This window comes from Porites lutea, chromosome 14 (assembly GCF_958299795.1).
Source record: "Porites lutea chromosome 14, jaPorLute2.1, whole genome shotgun sequence".
Classification (NCBI taxonomy): domain Eukaryota; kingdom Metazoa; phylum Cnidaria; class Anthozoa; order Scleractinia; family Poritidae; genus Porites; species Porites lutea.
In genome coordinates this window covers 17,253,676-17,269,414 of record NC_133214.1, presented here as the reverse complement: position 1 = coordinate 17,269,414, position 15,739 = coordinate 17,253,676, and the positions used below count along the sequence as shown (strand labels likewise).

Sequence of the window (15,739 nt, the reverse complement as noted above, 5' to 3'; positions counted from 1 at the left end):
CCTTGCGTGAATTTATGCGCCTTCAAGAGTATCTCACACTTCGTTCAAAAGGAAGTTAGAAAAGGACTGGGTACAAGGAAATTATGGTCCGTGATATGATAGGCACCTGTTTAGCCACCTTTCAAAATAATACTAGTAATACTAAGGTTACGGACTGCGGGCGAAAACGGTGTGGTACACTCTATAGTATTAATATGGGGATCGTTGCGCAACTGCTCCTCATCAAGCGATTATGTTAGGTCGCATTGGCCCTTCGGAAATATAAGTGGGCACAACTTTTTAACAGTGTTTCATCCGCACATTAACTCGCCGTTAGTCATTATCTTTCAATAAATTACAGATACCTAGACGTTTACATGCGTTCCTATAATGTTAAAAGTTTCAGTTCCAACAATGAATCCCTGAAAAATAATGGGTGTATTTAGAGGATGTCAGGTTTCCGGGACTCCCGCCCTTTTCGTTTTGGAGGCCAGGGGAAAAGGTTTTCCCTTTCCCTGTCCGCCGACTCTATCCCGAAAAAAGAACGCCTGATCGCAGGTTATTTTATTTTTCGTTCCCGAATCCCTTCCTCAAAAAGTATAATTAAGGCGCGTTAAAAATCCTACTCGCTACGGACCATCACTGTACCCCGGAAATTGTCAACAGGTCACGTTATAACGATGGATACATGGGCTGCGGGGAGGAAATTGTTCACTCTCCCCACCCCAGATCCTAGAGTACTTTTGTTCGCTCCCGGACTTCAATAGATGCTGACTCGTCCCAGTCGTCTTTGTGTAACGCGCACGGCGGGAGCAGGGTATGATGGGAAGGATTTATGATTGGATTTTATCTCGACTAGAAAAAATCAGACCATCACATTTTTGACCGACAAAATATACACGTCCAGATTTCGAGCTAAATTTCTAAATGTAATAAAACTACCCGGTGTATACGGCGTTAAATCAAAGAAATGAGATCTCGCAAAATTTTTCGACTCAAAGAACAACTTTTTGACACAGGATTTCCCAGTCGTCTCTTTTCCATACTTTTTCCCTTCCCATCACACCCCGCACTAGGCAGACGTTGTGAGAGGCGACTGAGGACGAGTCAGTGTCAGATGACCAGGGGAGGGGGGCTGGTAATCTGATTTTGTTCTCATGCCGTATGTACGGCGCGAAAGGGTGACCGATTCACATGGGGTATGATTTTGTGGTTTTTGGAACCATAGTCTAGAAATACCCCTGGTCCTTGACCTCTTAAGAACAGCAGTTTAGATCTAAAATATAGAGTTAAGAAAATTTCAGGGATTTGCAGAATGATTAGAATGGAGTCATCAGGGTATAACAGTGCTTATATCCCCCACCAATCTGCATTTGAAGGCTTTATTCATCTTGTTCTTTCTTAATATCCCACCCAATCCCATAATTTCACAAATTTGAATTTTTGTGACGTCACACATCTATTTTCTATGCTAACATTAATTTTTCCTTGATGTTTGTTGTCTTCCTCTCGTGTTTAACCGTCTTCCATTTCATAGTTTACTGCTTATATACCTGCAATTGTTTTCATTCATAAATGATGGGACGAGCACTGAATTCTGTTTGAACAACACTTGATGTGGTTAGTACTAGTACTAACGCAAGGGGCTCTCACGTCTGATTACACCGTAATAAAGATTTATTATCCATCCTGCGCTTCAACACCCGCTACGACCCCTCACGCACAGAGGTGCCCTGCTTTGAACTACTTGACAAACAAACATCCTGAATTAGTTAGGTCCTTCTGTTATGGGAGTCTCAAACGGAAACTAAGATTGCTAGATGAATTTAACAATTTTCCTTTTAAAGTGACATCTGCATCCACATGCACTTTTAGATCTGAAGATTTTATTTATACATAAAAATCTATACACTTGTCTGTATTTTGAACCCTCTGAATATTATAATTTACATGAAGTTTAGCTAAGTTTGCCCACTTGTATTTAGCATAGGTTTTAGTATAAATGTAAATGTCTTATCTTACATATCTTGTTCCTTATCTTAAATACTTTTTTTTTTGGACAAACTGTAAATTTCCACAAGACATTAGCATGTTAGTACCTACAATGAAGAAACGACCCCAAGCTTTGTAACTTTGAAAACTATCGTTTTAAAACAAAGGCTTTGATGAGGGTCTTAATGGGGTTAACCGATAGGCGTAAAACGGCCAAAAATTTAGCCGATAGCCGGTTTAACGGTTAGCCGTAAATGGGGTAAAAAGGAGTTAACCGTAAAAGAAAATGTTCCCTAGATTTACTACTTTTAAGAAAGGTACTAAACTCACTTATGGTTACGTTTTTTATTTTCCGGCTAGTGTGACTCCGTACGCACGTTAGGCGAAGCGCTTTTTAGGTGTTAACCAATAGGCTCCATTTCCGGCGCTCTCTCGGGGATCTAATTTTTTCCATATCGAAAGTGTGGCTTCTTGCAGGGGATTAATATTTGCAATTCTCCGGAGGTCTAACCCTCGAAACACTAGTGAAACACCACGCAGAGATGTCACTGTTTGTAAAACACGTTGCCGATAAATCCTGACGGTAGACATTGCCATGCCTAGTCCCTGTACGGCGTCTTCCTACGCAATCTCGGTCAAGGCATTTCGGTGGCGAACTCGCTCGGACCACGTGACCCGAAACCCATTAGCCACGCGGAATAATGAGGCCTATGGACAAGGCAACGACAGACAGTCGTTCTGTACAGTCCTTCGCTATCATTAAAAACACTGGACACGGGAATTTTGTTATTGGCCGTTTTCACACTAGAGCTAGGGCGTTCGCGTGTCTGCTTTTGCTTTTTCACAAAGATCATTTTTAAATTGACTATTGACATTTCTATGTGTAAAATAATATTAGAAGTGGAATACTTTATAAAAAGTATGATCTATTAGATGTTAAAATTTTTCAAAAGAATAGCTTATTTCATCCCCAGATGATCCGAAGACCTTTATTTAAAAAAATACAGGTTAATTAATATTTAACTTTTTGAAACAAAAGAAGTTAATTTTTAACTTTTTCGTTAACCGTAACTGAATAAAATTAACCGATAGCCGTAAAAGAGCCAAAATTTTAGCCGAGAACCGTAAAAGCCACCACCCCATTGAGACCCTCTTTGATTGATTGATTTTCTTTATCGCGTGGGTTTGTTTTTTCTTTTCTTTTCAAAACTACTGATCCTGAAGGCAAAGCGATGAACAAGTAAACGTAATAGTAAAAACAAAAAAGATATAAAAATATATAAAATATATATTATATTTTGTTTTTTTTTTTCTTTTCAAAACTACTGATCCTGAAGGCAAAGCGATGAACAAGTAAACGTAATAGTAAAAACAAAAAATATATTATATTTTTTGAATGTTTCAGTCAGCAGGAGCGAGGTCTGGGTCCAAGAAATTTAGGGGGCCTGAAACAGTCGAATGTTCCGGAAATCCTCGGAAGATCTAATCGCTTCCCGAGCGTAATAAAGAGGTACCGAAGGGTTTCCGAAGATTTCTCGTGAGAGTGCCCTGTGTGGTGATGTCCATTTCAGCCAGTTATTGAGTGCAACTTAATTTTACTACATTAAACACTTTTAAACCGATGACTTAACGTGTATTCTCCAGCTTGAATCAAGGTAGGGTCTCAATCGTTTCCTTGTGAGCTATCAACTCTTCGGCAACGCTTTTAAGGTTCATACATTGAACGTAACCGCTGCTTTTAACATCGTCACTCAGGAGATAACCTAAACGCTCAACAGTGGTTTCTGGCACTCTATAGCCCGTGTCCGACTCTTGCGCCATATTTTTACCTTTAGCATGCACGTACAGGCTTTCACTTACACGCTCCAGACTTTTCAGACTCCCTTCTCTCACCTCCTTACACTTTGTCTCGAGTCGCTGGATAATTCCCTCAGCAATCTGCAGATAGTTGTCTGGCTCAATCTCGTCACGCCTCTCGTGCTGTGTTAATTCCATCAATTTCAAGCGTCTTGCTTCATATACACACGTCAAAATCAGAGTTTTTAGCTGGTACTTTTGTCCATAGATAAGCATTGCCAGAACATCATTCTCAACTCTATGCTTGACCATAGTAACCATTACCGCCTCACACTTCCGAGCGATGGGCTTTATTTGATATTCATGAGCAAGTTCACACAAAAAGTAACAATTACTCTCTGTCACTTGTTTCTCCTCTAAAGAAGGATACAGCATGAGTAGTAAGTGTTTGATTTCGCTTCCTTTCTTCCCTGGAAGAGGGATTTCATCGTTATTCTTCTCCTTGAATTCTGTAGTGAACATCTTTTCAAACACGGGCGACCAGAACGCAAGAATGCTTCGATGAACGTGGAATTTCTTATCTTCAACAACAAGCACCACATCGCTTAACTTCCATGGTTCTAGGAAATCAGTAGGGTAAGCTGAACCGAAATCTTGCGTCATGCCGTAGTGGACTTAGGAAATAAACAAACGAGTAGATTGGTTGTTTTTGCTTTTGCGGATATTGTCTCAAAGAACAGCTTTCACTTTTCTTTTCTCATTCTACCGTAGCCGAGGGGAAGCTATAAAAAGGACTGGATACGAGGAAATAATAGACCGTGACAGACACGTTCACGTTCACGTTAAGACAGAATCCATCAGGAAACTGAGTACTTTTTACATTCAGTGGACAAAAACCTTGTTCCAGAATAATTTTAATTATATTGCATTTTTTTCACATTTTTCAAGGACTATATAGATGTAGTTAGTTATCTGTAATAACACCAAAGAAAATTTCTCATTGGAGCCCATGAAAAGAAATTTCAAATTTCACAAAATGACACCTTACACATGATATTTTCAGAATTTTATCTGTGTTTTCACATTTCGTGAAATATGACATTTATTTGCTCAGGCTCCCAGGAGAAATTGTCAATTATATAGCACTTGAAAAGTGTAAAAAGAATACAATATTGTTAAATTATTCTGGTACAATATCGTTCACTGAAAATTACAATTACTCACATTCCTAATGGATTCCGTCTTAACTTGACCCGTGAAACAGATATCAATACCTAGAGCAAATAGCTACAAGTACAAGCAAACAAAAGAAGACAATAGAATTATTTCATAATAGCGCGCAGTATTCTACTACTTAAATCACTCTAACCGGTTTAACCAACTTTTAAAATGTGTTCTAATGTAATATTATTATTATTATTATTATTATTATTATTATTAACCAGTTGATTATAATGCGACGTTTGAAACCAAGTCATGCTATGAACTACCGTGCCAGAGTCGAATTTCATTCTATCAAGTGAGTTTCGCACGGCAGTTGCACGATGATCGGAACGGGACTAAACTGTAAATAGCTCTAAAATGACAAATAATTGATTGATTAATTCAATGATCGGTTGATTGGAAGTCTTATAAAGAAAAGCAATATAATTCATTGGGTGATTCAATTTTTTGCAACAAGAAATACGCCATATCAACATCATCGGTGGACAAAAATTTATGTAATAACCCAAGATCCGGGTCTGGAAAAGAGCAGGGCAACGGGCTCGCAAAAATTACTCGACATGGCTGAAAATATTATTTTTGTCAAAACTGAAAATAGTTTCGAAAAAGAGAATACAACAAGAAACAAAACATGGAAGCTAAGGATGTGTTCACGCCATGACGGATAGCTTTTCTTGCCGACAAGAAAATCTATCCGGTATCATGCGTGACAATCTGTGCGATATGTGACTACACTTTCGTGATCGGCGCAACGCTTCGCTCCGTTACAGAAATCGCGCCGAAATCACCGTTCTAATGTGTGAACAGAAGCTCTATCCGGTATGATTGTCGCGCCGGCGTAAAAGCTACCCGGTATATTGTGAACAAAGCCCTATTAGAAACGCACGTAAAAATGCACGTTGGATGGTAAATTAAACAGTCTTCAGAGGAAAGTGGAATTGTCTGATATAAGTCCAAACTTGGATGGCTCTGAGTTGTCGGTCAATTCATCCGATCTAAGGAGAGACATCTCCGATGATTGTTTCTCTATTTAGCCGATTCAGATTCGTTATCTCAATGTATTGTGAATCCACAATCTTTTTGCCATGCAAATGTGTAACAAGCGAAACAAAAGAATCTTTTGTTTCGAGAACAAATGCGCCTTTAGTTGGCACGTTAATATCAATAGATGACGTCAGCGAGAGTATAGCTAAAAGAAGCGGCCTTTTCAATCAAGGGACCAGCAGCTACGCAAACTTTTTGGAAAAGGGAAAGTTTTTACATAAGAAAAAGGTTTTAAAACACCAACAGGACTGCTGGAACACCAACACGACCGCCATTTCATTGTTTTGGAATTGACCAATATGGCGGACGACGTCACGTGAAAGCGCTCCATAAATCGGTGCGTTTTCTTGAATTTGCTTTGTCTTGGGCTCTTGTAGGTTCTTGTGGGTTTAAGGGTACGTTACAAGTTTGACAAAAATGATACAAAATGTAAAGTAAAAGTATATATTTCGCATATGATCATTTACCGAATTTCCCAGCTTTATTTACAGAATGAATGCATATCTACAGCGAGGTGTAATAAACAGGGAAACTTAATTTAAAAAGTGTAACCTACCCCTCACAATATAATCTTTGATCATCTTTCGCCATGTTTAATTTCAAAGAAAACATTTGGTCGCGGTTAGCTTGAATACTGTCCTACAACTCAATCAGCACTTTCTGGTTTTTCTAGATTGGATTTTTTAAATCGATACTAAAAGCAACTAATTAAACCTTCTCCCAATTTTTTTTCACTTTTTCTGAGTTAAACTACAGAGGTCATTTGACACTGAGAGTAACCCTGTACTCGTAGGACTGGTAGGTTAGGAAATAAATGTTTGGCTCCTTTTGGCTACAAACCATTAATACGAGAGAACGCGTAATAGGTGGCCAGCGGTTGTAAACGTAGGCAAGTGAATACACTGCTATCTCTAAATGCAGACAAAGAGAATCACTTGCTTTCTTTGCTTTAGGCTATGAGATGCCATAATCGATAATCAATAAAGGCAATTGCATGCAAGATTTATACCGCACTTAGCAACGTTTGCAAGCAGTTCATCGCGTTCAGGACCGGTTGCATTTTCCCGCCCTTGAGAGCCTTTGCTGCTTGATTTATAGCAGTTCCTTTGGTTTTGACGTCATGACAGGCATAAGAACATAAAATGCAATATTGTCGCACGTGCTTTACGCGTGACCAGGTAGTGTCATTGTTATGAACTCACATTCGTGGTGCTCGTGATATCTTAGGAGCTAGAGATTTGAATTTGAGGAGAACCTCTTCAGAATAGAGCGCTTCTTTAAGGGGGCATGAGCAACAGGGCGTCTGGCGTGTCTGATAAGAAAGCATCACCTCTATTCGACCAGCAGGCATTCCATCTAAACAAAATAACCCTCACTTATAAAACTAATATACAGATTTAGCCAGGGCTAAAAGTGAAGCTCTGGTTAATAATACGTGTAAACAAAAAAATTAAATCGTGTAATGCTAAACGGGGACGACAATGAAAATGGCTTCAAGACTAATAGATCTAATTAGCAAAAAAACAAATTGCACGTGCAGCACACGTTTTCTTCTGATTAGCAAAAAACCAATTTGCACGTGCAGCACGCTTTTTTGTCTTTCTTTTGCCGTTGTTTTGCACCACTACAACGCTGTTTTGTATGACTAAAAGGTCAAACTTCCTAGTTACACATTATTTTTATGGAGGAATTGTCGTATGTGCTTACCCAATATTTTGTTTCCTGTGTTCATGTTCGCTTTTATTTTTCACTGCCGCTCATTTTGAGCTTGCTGGCCGCTAGCATTTCTCATTTTCTCACCGCCGCTTTGAATTTCCATGTTTTTCTTCCTAGGAAATTCGTCGCCTTTGTTTTCAATAACTCGCTCTGGCTCTTTCTCTATTATCCACGTCAGTGTAAACATGAAAAATAACGCCGAAAAAGACACGACTTTGTTGTTTTTTTTTCTTTCTTAAAGTCCGGGTGGCTATGTGATTTCCTTCCAAATAAAACCTTGAGTTGCATCTGCGTTGCCATACCTGTAATACCTGTTGATTAAGTTATTTTACATTAATATGCCTGTGATGCGGACGGACGGTAGCTTGCTCGGTGTACGGTCACGTGATTACCAAATTTTCTCGAATGTGTAGATTACCACATTTAGCGCCGCGCGTGGAGCTCCGCTATTACTAGTAATAACTAAAGGTTATGGAGTAACAAGCTTTGCGAATGTTTCATGTAATAAAAGTTCAAAATGTGCGCGATCAGATTCGCCACTTTGAGGTTGCGCGGGAGACCGGGCCGAGATGGTTGTGAAAGTGAATTGTGGGACTGTTTTGGGGGACAAATTTGCCACCATGCTAAAAATAAGTCCCACAAAACAGTCCCACAATGCACTTGAAAACCCATCTCGAGCCGGTCTCGCGCGAATAACGAGTGAAAGAGTGGAACGTGCTCCAAACGCGCGCCATTCTTAATAAAGGTCCAAAATAATGCTGGATAAATATATTCCGCACATACGTAACAGCAACCTGGAAACAGAGATTAGGATTGCGAGCTCCTCTGGTCGCTCGCAATAACCTAAAATTTTGTTACATATGAGGTATCAAAAGCTGTTTATACCTGGAACGAATGGGCGTGGCACTTCCTTATGTCTAAGAAACATAATTATGGCGGGGAAAGTAGCCATTACCTAATCGGCTCCTGTATCATGGAAGTACAAACATTGCTCTAGACATTCTAAAAGTCGTCTATGTTTTTTCCTGGTTGGTTTTGCGAACTCAAAATCCTTCAAAATCGCTCAAAAAACCGCTTTTGAGGCAAAAGGATGACAATATATTACCACAGGAAAGGTAATTGAACGTTTATTTAATATTAATTTATAGACAAACATAGCGATATATCACCATAGGTGAAGCGAACGGTAAATCCAGTACATTTACTTAAAAATAACAAGGTAAATCCAGTACATTTACTATAAAATAGCAATCGGTTACACACACACACACATTGTGCGGACGCCCTGTGGCGCAACCATTTGTCAGATGAGGAAACACACAACGCCGACCCGACCACAGCTGACTAGCTCTGACTACTTTGCCTTTTTGTGAAAAAACCTGGCAAAAGTGTGGACTATAATCAGAGCACACCATTTACAAAAGCGCGATTTCAAAACAAAAACAAATTATCGCGTTGGTCCTTTGGTTTGTATATAATAAAAGGTAGGGTCTCTATCGCTTTCTTTTGAGCTATTAACCCTTCGGCAACAGTTTTAAGGTTCAAACATTTAACGTTGTTTTTTTCACCGTCACTCAGTACATAGTCTAAACGCTCATCAATGGTTCCTGGACCTCTGTGCCCCTCCCTATTTTTACTTCTAACATGCAAGTACAGGCTCTGGCTTATACGCTCCAGATTTTGGACACTCTCTACTCTCACCTCCTCACACTGTATCTCGAGTCGCTGGATAATCCTCTCGGCAATCTGCACATAGTTGTTTGGCTCGATCTCGAGACGTCGCTTATGCCTCTTTAATTCCAGCAATGTCAAGTGTCTTGCTTCATATATACACGTCGATATCAGAGTTTTTAGCTCGTACTTTTGTCCATAGATGAGCATAGCAAGAACATCATTCTCCATTCGTTTTTTGACCATAAAGCCATTTGCACCTCACACTTCCGAGCAATAGACTCTATTTGATATTCATGAGCAAGTTCAAACAAGAAGTAACAATTTGCCCTTGTTACTTGTTTCTCCTCCACAGAAGGATACATCATAAGTAGCAAGGTTTGGATTTCTCTTGCTTTCTTCCCCGGAAGAGGGATTTCATCTTTATTCTTCTCCTTGAATTCTGAAGTGAACATCTTTTCAAACACGGGCGACCAAAATGCGAGAATACCTCGATGAACATGAAATTTTTGATCCTCAACAACAAGCACCACATCGCTTAACTTCCATGGTTCTAGGAAATCAGTTGGGAAAGCTGAGGCGAAATCTTGCGTCATGCCGTAGTGGACTTAGGGAATAAATAAACGAGTACCTTGCTTGTTTTTGCTTTTGCGGATATTGTCTCAAAGAATAGCTTTCACTCTACGCTAAAGGAAGTTATAAAAAGGACTGGATACGAGGAAATTATAGACCGTGACTGACACGTCCATGGTTATTAACCGGTTTAACCAACTTTTAAAATGTATTCTAATGTAAATATTATTAACCAGTTGATTATAATGAGACGTTTGAAACCAAGTCATGCTAAGAACTACCGTGCCAGAGTTGAATTTCAATCTATCAAGTGAGTTTCGCACCGGCGGCAGCTGCACGATGATCTGAACGAGACTAAACTGTAAAATGGCTCGAAAATGACAAATAATTGATTGATTAATTCAATAACTGATTGATTGAAGTCTTATAAAGAAAAGCAATATAATTCATTGGGTGATTTAAATTTTTTGCAACAGAAAACATTGTTTTGAAACAGGAGTTAACTGAAAAAAAGCTAGGAATTACGCCAAATCAACATCGTCGGTGGACAAAAACTTTTATGTCATAACTCAAGATCTAGGTCTGGATAAGAGCGGGGCAATGAGCTAGCAAAAATTCCCCGGCATGGCTGAAAATATTATTTTTGTCACAGCTGAAAAAGGTTTCGAAAAAGAGAATAAAACCGGAAACAAAACATGAAATTATTGTATTATTGTCTGATATTTGTCCAAACTTGAAAGGCTCTGAGTTACCAGTCAATTTATCCGATCCAAGTAGAGACATCTCTGATGACTGTTTCTCCATTTAGCCGATTCAGATTCGTTATCTCGATGTATTGTGAATCCAAAATCTTTTTGCCATGCAAATGTGTAACAAGCGAAACAAAAGAATATTTTGTTTCGAGAACGAATGTGCTTGTAGTTGGCACATTAATATCAATAGATGACGTCAGCGAGAGTATAGCTATAAGAAGGGGCCTTTTCAATCAAGGGACCGGTAGCTACGCAAACTTATTGTAAAAAGGAAAGTTTTTACATAAGAAAAAGGTTTTAAAACACCCGCAGGACTGCTGGAACACCAACATAGTCGCCATTTCATTGTTTTAGAATTGACCAATATGGCGGACGACGTCACGTGAAAGCGCTCCATAAATCGGTGCGTTTTCTTGAATTTGCTTTGTCTTGGGCTCTTGTAGGCTCTTGTAGGTTTAAGGGTTACAAGTTTTACAAAAAAAGTACAAAATGTAAAGTAAAAGTATATATTTCGTACATGATCATTCACCGAATTTCCCAGCTTTATTTACAGAATGAATGCATATATACAAAGTGGTGTAATAAACAGGGAAATTTAACTTAAAAAGTGTAACCTACCCTTAGCAATATTATATTTGATCATCTTTCGCCACATTTAATTTCAAAGAAAATATTTGGTCGCGGTTAGCTAGAATACTGTCCTAAACCTCAATCAGCACTTTTTGGTTTTTCTAGATTGGATTTTTTAATCGATACTTTAAGTAACTAATTAAACCTTCTCCCACTTTTTTTCACTTTTCCAGAGTTAAGTTATAGAGGTCAGTTGCCACTGAGAGTACACAACCCTGTACTCGTAGGACTCGTAGGTTAGGAAATAAATATTCGGCTCCTTTTGACTACAAACCATTGATACGAGAGAACGCGTAATAGGTGGCCAGCGACGGCAAACGATGAGAAGCGGTTGCAAACGCAGGCTAGTGAATACACTGCTATCTCTAAAGGCAGACAAACAGAATCACTTGTTTTCTTTGCTTTAGGCTATGAGATGTGTCATAATCGATAATCAATAAAGGCAATTGCATGCAAGATTTTTACCGCACTTAGCAACGTTTGCAAGCAGTTCAGGGTGTTCAGGGCCGGTTGCATTTTCCCGCCCTTGCGAGCCTTTGCTGCTTGATTTATATTAGTTCCTTTGGTTTTGACGTCATGACAGTCATAAGAACATAAAACGCAATATTGACGCACGTGCTTTACGCGTGCTTTGACAATCCTTGTGCGTGACCAGGTAGTGTCATGGTGATGAACTCACATTCGTGGCGCTCGTGATATCTTAGGAGTTAGATATTTGAATTTGAGGAGAACCTCTTCAGAATAGAGCGCTTCTTTAAGGGGGTATGAGCAACAGGGGCGTCTGGCGTGTCTGAATAAGAACGCATCACTTCTAGTCGACCAGCAGGCATTCCATCTAAACAAAATAAACGAAGTGAATATAATATCCCTCACTTATAAAACTATTACTAGTAATAACCAAAGGTTAAGGAGTAAGAGTGAGATCGACGCAAACGCTGTCGCTCCAACGTTAAGCTTTGCGAATGTTTCATGTGATAAAAGTTCAAAATGAGCGCGATCAGATTCGCCACTTTGAGGTTGCGCGGGAGACCGGTCGAGATGGTTGTGAAAGTGCATTGTGGGACTGTTTTGGGCGACAAATTTGCCGCCATGTTGAAAATGCGTCCCCCAAAGCAGTCCCACAATGCACTTGATAACCATCTTGACCCAGTCTCCCACGCAACCTAAAAGTGGCGAATAACTAGTGAAAGAGTGCAAGGAGCTCCAAACGCGCGTAATTCTTAGCAAAAGCCAAAATAATGTTGGATAAATATATTCCGCACATACGTAACGGCAACCTGGAGACAGAGATGAGGATTGCGAGCTCCTTTGGTCGCTCGCAATAACCTAAAATCTTGTTACATATGAGGCATCAAAAGCTGTTTATAGCTGGACCAAATAGGTGTGGCACTTGCTTACGTCTTAGAAACATAATTACAGCGGGGAAAGTAGCCATTACCTTCATGGAAATACACACATTGCTCTAGACTTTCTAAAAGTCCTTTATTTTTTTTCCTGGTTGGTTTTGCGAACTCATGCAAAATCCTTCAAAATCGCTCAAAAAACCGCTTTTGAGGCAAAAGGATGACAATATATTACAACAGGAAAGGTAATTGAACGTTTATTTAATATTGATTTATAGACATACTTAGCGACATATCACTATAGGTGGAGCGAACGGTAAATCCAGTACATTTACTAAAAAATAACAAGGTAAATCCAGTACATTTACTATAAAATAGCAATCGGTTACACACACACATTGTGCGGACGCCCTGTGGTGCAACCATTTGTCAGATGAGGAAACACACAACGCCGACGCGACCACAGCTGACTAGCTCTGACTACTTTGCCTCAGTGCGAGAAAACCTGGCAAAAGTGTGGACTATAATCAGAGCACACCATTTACAAAAGTGCGATTTCAAAACAAAAATAAACGATCGGGTTGCACCAAGTTTGGCAATGGGCCTTTGACTTGTAAAAGTTATGTAAAGCTAATAAATGCTTGTACGTCATCAGATGCCTCCGAAAAGAAGGATGTAGCCAAGCAGAAGTAGACCATTTATTCTCTTCCACTGTTCTACCTAATATTACTTATGCTTTATCTGTGTATGGGGCCTCTGAAGCAGAGCTAACTACAACCCAGCAGTTTTTAGATCGATATTTTAAACGCAGATACATATCCAAGAAATTAGAGATAGGTGAATTACTTAAAGTGCAAGATCATAGAATTTGTAGGAAGGTTTCTAGTATCCCGAACCACCCTCTTAGAGCTAATTTCCCTGAGACTAAGATTACAAGATACAACTTAAGGAATAAATCTCCCGCAATGCCCGCCATTCACACGGACCTTTTTAAGAATACATTCTTTAATAGAATTGTCTTTAAGTATAATGTAGCTTTGTAAATAGTGCACTTTCTGTATTCGATTTTTGTATTTGTTTCTATGTATATACTAATCTTAGTTAGAGACATACTTTAGCCCATTAACATTGATATATTTAAATGTAACATAAGATATGTAATTTTATCTTTTGAACAATAAAGACACTTAATTAATTAATTAATTTATTTATTTATTTATTTATTTATTCTCCAGCTTCAATCAAGGTAGGGTCTCTATCGTTTTCTTTTGAGCTATTAACTCTTCGGCAACACTTTTAAGGCTCAAACATGTACATTTAACGTGGTTTTTATCACTGTCACTCAGTACATAGTCTAATCGCTCATTAGTGGTTTTTAGATCTCCGGACCAGCCCCTACTTTTACTTTCAACGTGCAAGCACAGGCTCTCGCTAACACGCTCCAGATTTTTCAGACTCCCTTCTCTCACCTCCTTACACTGTGTCTCGAGTCGCTGGATAATTCCCTCGGCAATCTGCATATAGTTGTCTGGCTCGATCTCGAGACGCCTTCTATGCCTCTTTAATTGCATCAATGTCAAGCGTCTTGCTTCATATATACACGTCGATATCAGAGTTTTTAGCTCGTACTTTTGTCCATAGACGAGCATAGCAAGAACATCATACTCCATTCGTTTTTTGACCATAGAAGCCATTAACGCCTCACACTTCCGAGCAATAGACTCTATTTGATATTCATGAGCAAGTTCAAACAAGAAGTAACAATTTGCCTTTGTTACTTGTTTCTCCTCCACAGAAGGATACATCATAAGTAGCAAGGTTTGGATTTCTCTTGCTTTCTTCCCTGGAAGAGGGATTTCATCTTTATTCTTCTCCTTGAATTCTGAAGTGAACATCTTTTCAAACACGGGCGACCAAAATGCGAGAATACCTCGATGAACATGAAATTTCTGATCTTCAACAACAAGCACCAAATCGCTTAACTTCCATGGTTCTAGGAAATCAGTTGGGAAAGCTGAGGCGAAAGCTTGCGTCATGCTGTAGTGGACTTGAGGAATAAATAAACGAGTGCCTTGCTTGTTTTTGCTTTTGCGGATATTGTCTCAAAGAATAGCTTTAACTCTACCCTAAGGGAAATATAAAAAGGACTGGATACGAGGAAATTATAGACCGTGACTGACACGTTAACCGGTTTAACCAACTTTTAAAATGTATTCTAATGTAAATATTATTAACCAGTTGATTATAATGCGTGCCAGAGTCGAATTTCAATCTATCAAGTGAGTTTCGCACCGGCGGCAGCTGCACGATGATCGGAACGAGACTAAACTGTAAAATAGCTCGAAAATGACAAATAATTGATTGACGAATTCAATGATTGATTAATTGAAGTCTTATAAAGAAAAGCAGTATAATTCATTGGGTGATTTAAATTTTTTGCAACAAAAAACATTGTTTTGAAACAGGAGTTAACTGAAAAAAAGCTAAGAATTACGCCAAATCAACATCGTCGGTGGACAAAAACTTTTATGTCATAACTCAAGATCTAGGTCTGGATAAGAGCGGGGCAATGAGCTAGCAAAAATTCCCCGGCATGGCTGCAATATTATTTTCGTCAAAGCTGAAAAAGGTTTCGAAAAAGAGAATAAAACCGGAAACAAAACATGAAATTATTGTATTATTGTCTGATATTTGTCCAAACTTGAAAGGCTCTGAGTTGCCAGTCAATTTATCCGATCGAAGGAAATACATCTCCGATGACTGTTTCTCTATTTTAGCAGATTCAGATTCGTTATCTCAATGTATTGTGAATCCACAATCTTTTTGCCATGCAAATGTGTAACAAGCGAAACAAAAGAATATTTTGTTTCGAGAACCAATGCGCATCTAGTTGGCACAGTAAGATCAATAGATGACGTCAGCGAGAGTATAGCTATAAGAAGGGGCCTTTTCAATCAAGGGACCAGCAGCTACGTAAACTTTTTGGAAGAGGGAAAGTTTCTACATAAGAAAAAGGTT

At 39.0% G+C, this 15,739-nt stretch overlaps 2 protein-coding genes and 1 pseudogene across 2 annotated transcripts; all 3 read right to left on the bottom strand.

Annotated features, from left to right (window-relative positions):
* Positions 1-3,273: 3,273 nt before the first annotated feature.
* LOC140924848 (BTB and MATH domain-containing protein 36-like) lies at positions 3,274-4,514 on the bottom strand. Its single transcript, XM_073374851.1, has one exon. The coding sequence runs from the start codon at positions 4,429-4,431 to the stop codon at positions 3,622-3,624; it is 810 nt and encodes a 269-aa protein (XP_073230952.1). The 5' UTR covers positions 4,432-4,514; the 3' UTR covers positions 3,274-3,621.
* A 4,669-nt stretch (positions 4,515-9,183) lies between these two features.
* Positions 9,184-10,019, bottom strand: LOC140923997 (BTB and MATH domain-containing protein 36-like; annotated as a pseudogene).
* Positions 10,020-13,962: 3,943 nt separating this feature from the next.
* On the bottom strand, positions 13,963-14,939 carry LOC140924850 (BTB and MATH domain-containing protein 36-like). Its single transcript, XM_073374853.1, has one exon. It carries the CDS (start codon positions 14,755-14,757, stop codon positions 13,963-13,965), a length of 795 nt encoding a protein of 264 aa, XP_073230954.1. The 5' UTR covers positions 14,758-14,939.
* Positions 14,940-15,739: the final 800 nt, after the last annotated feature.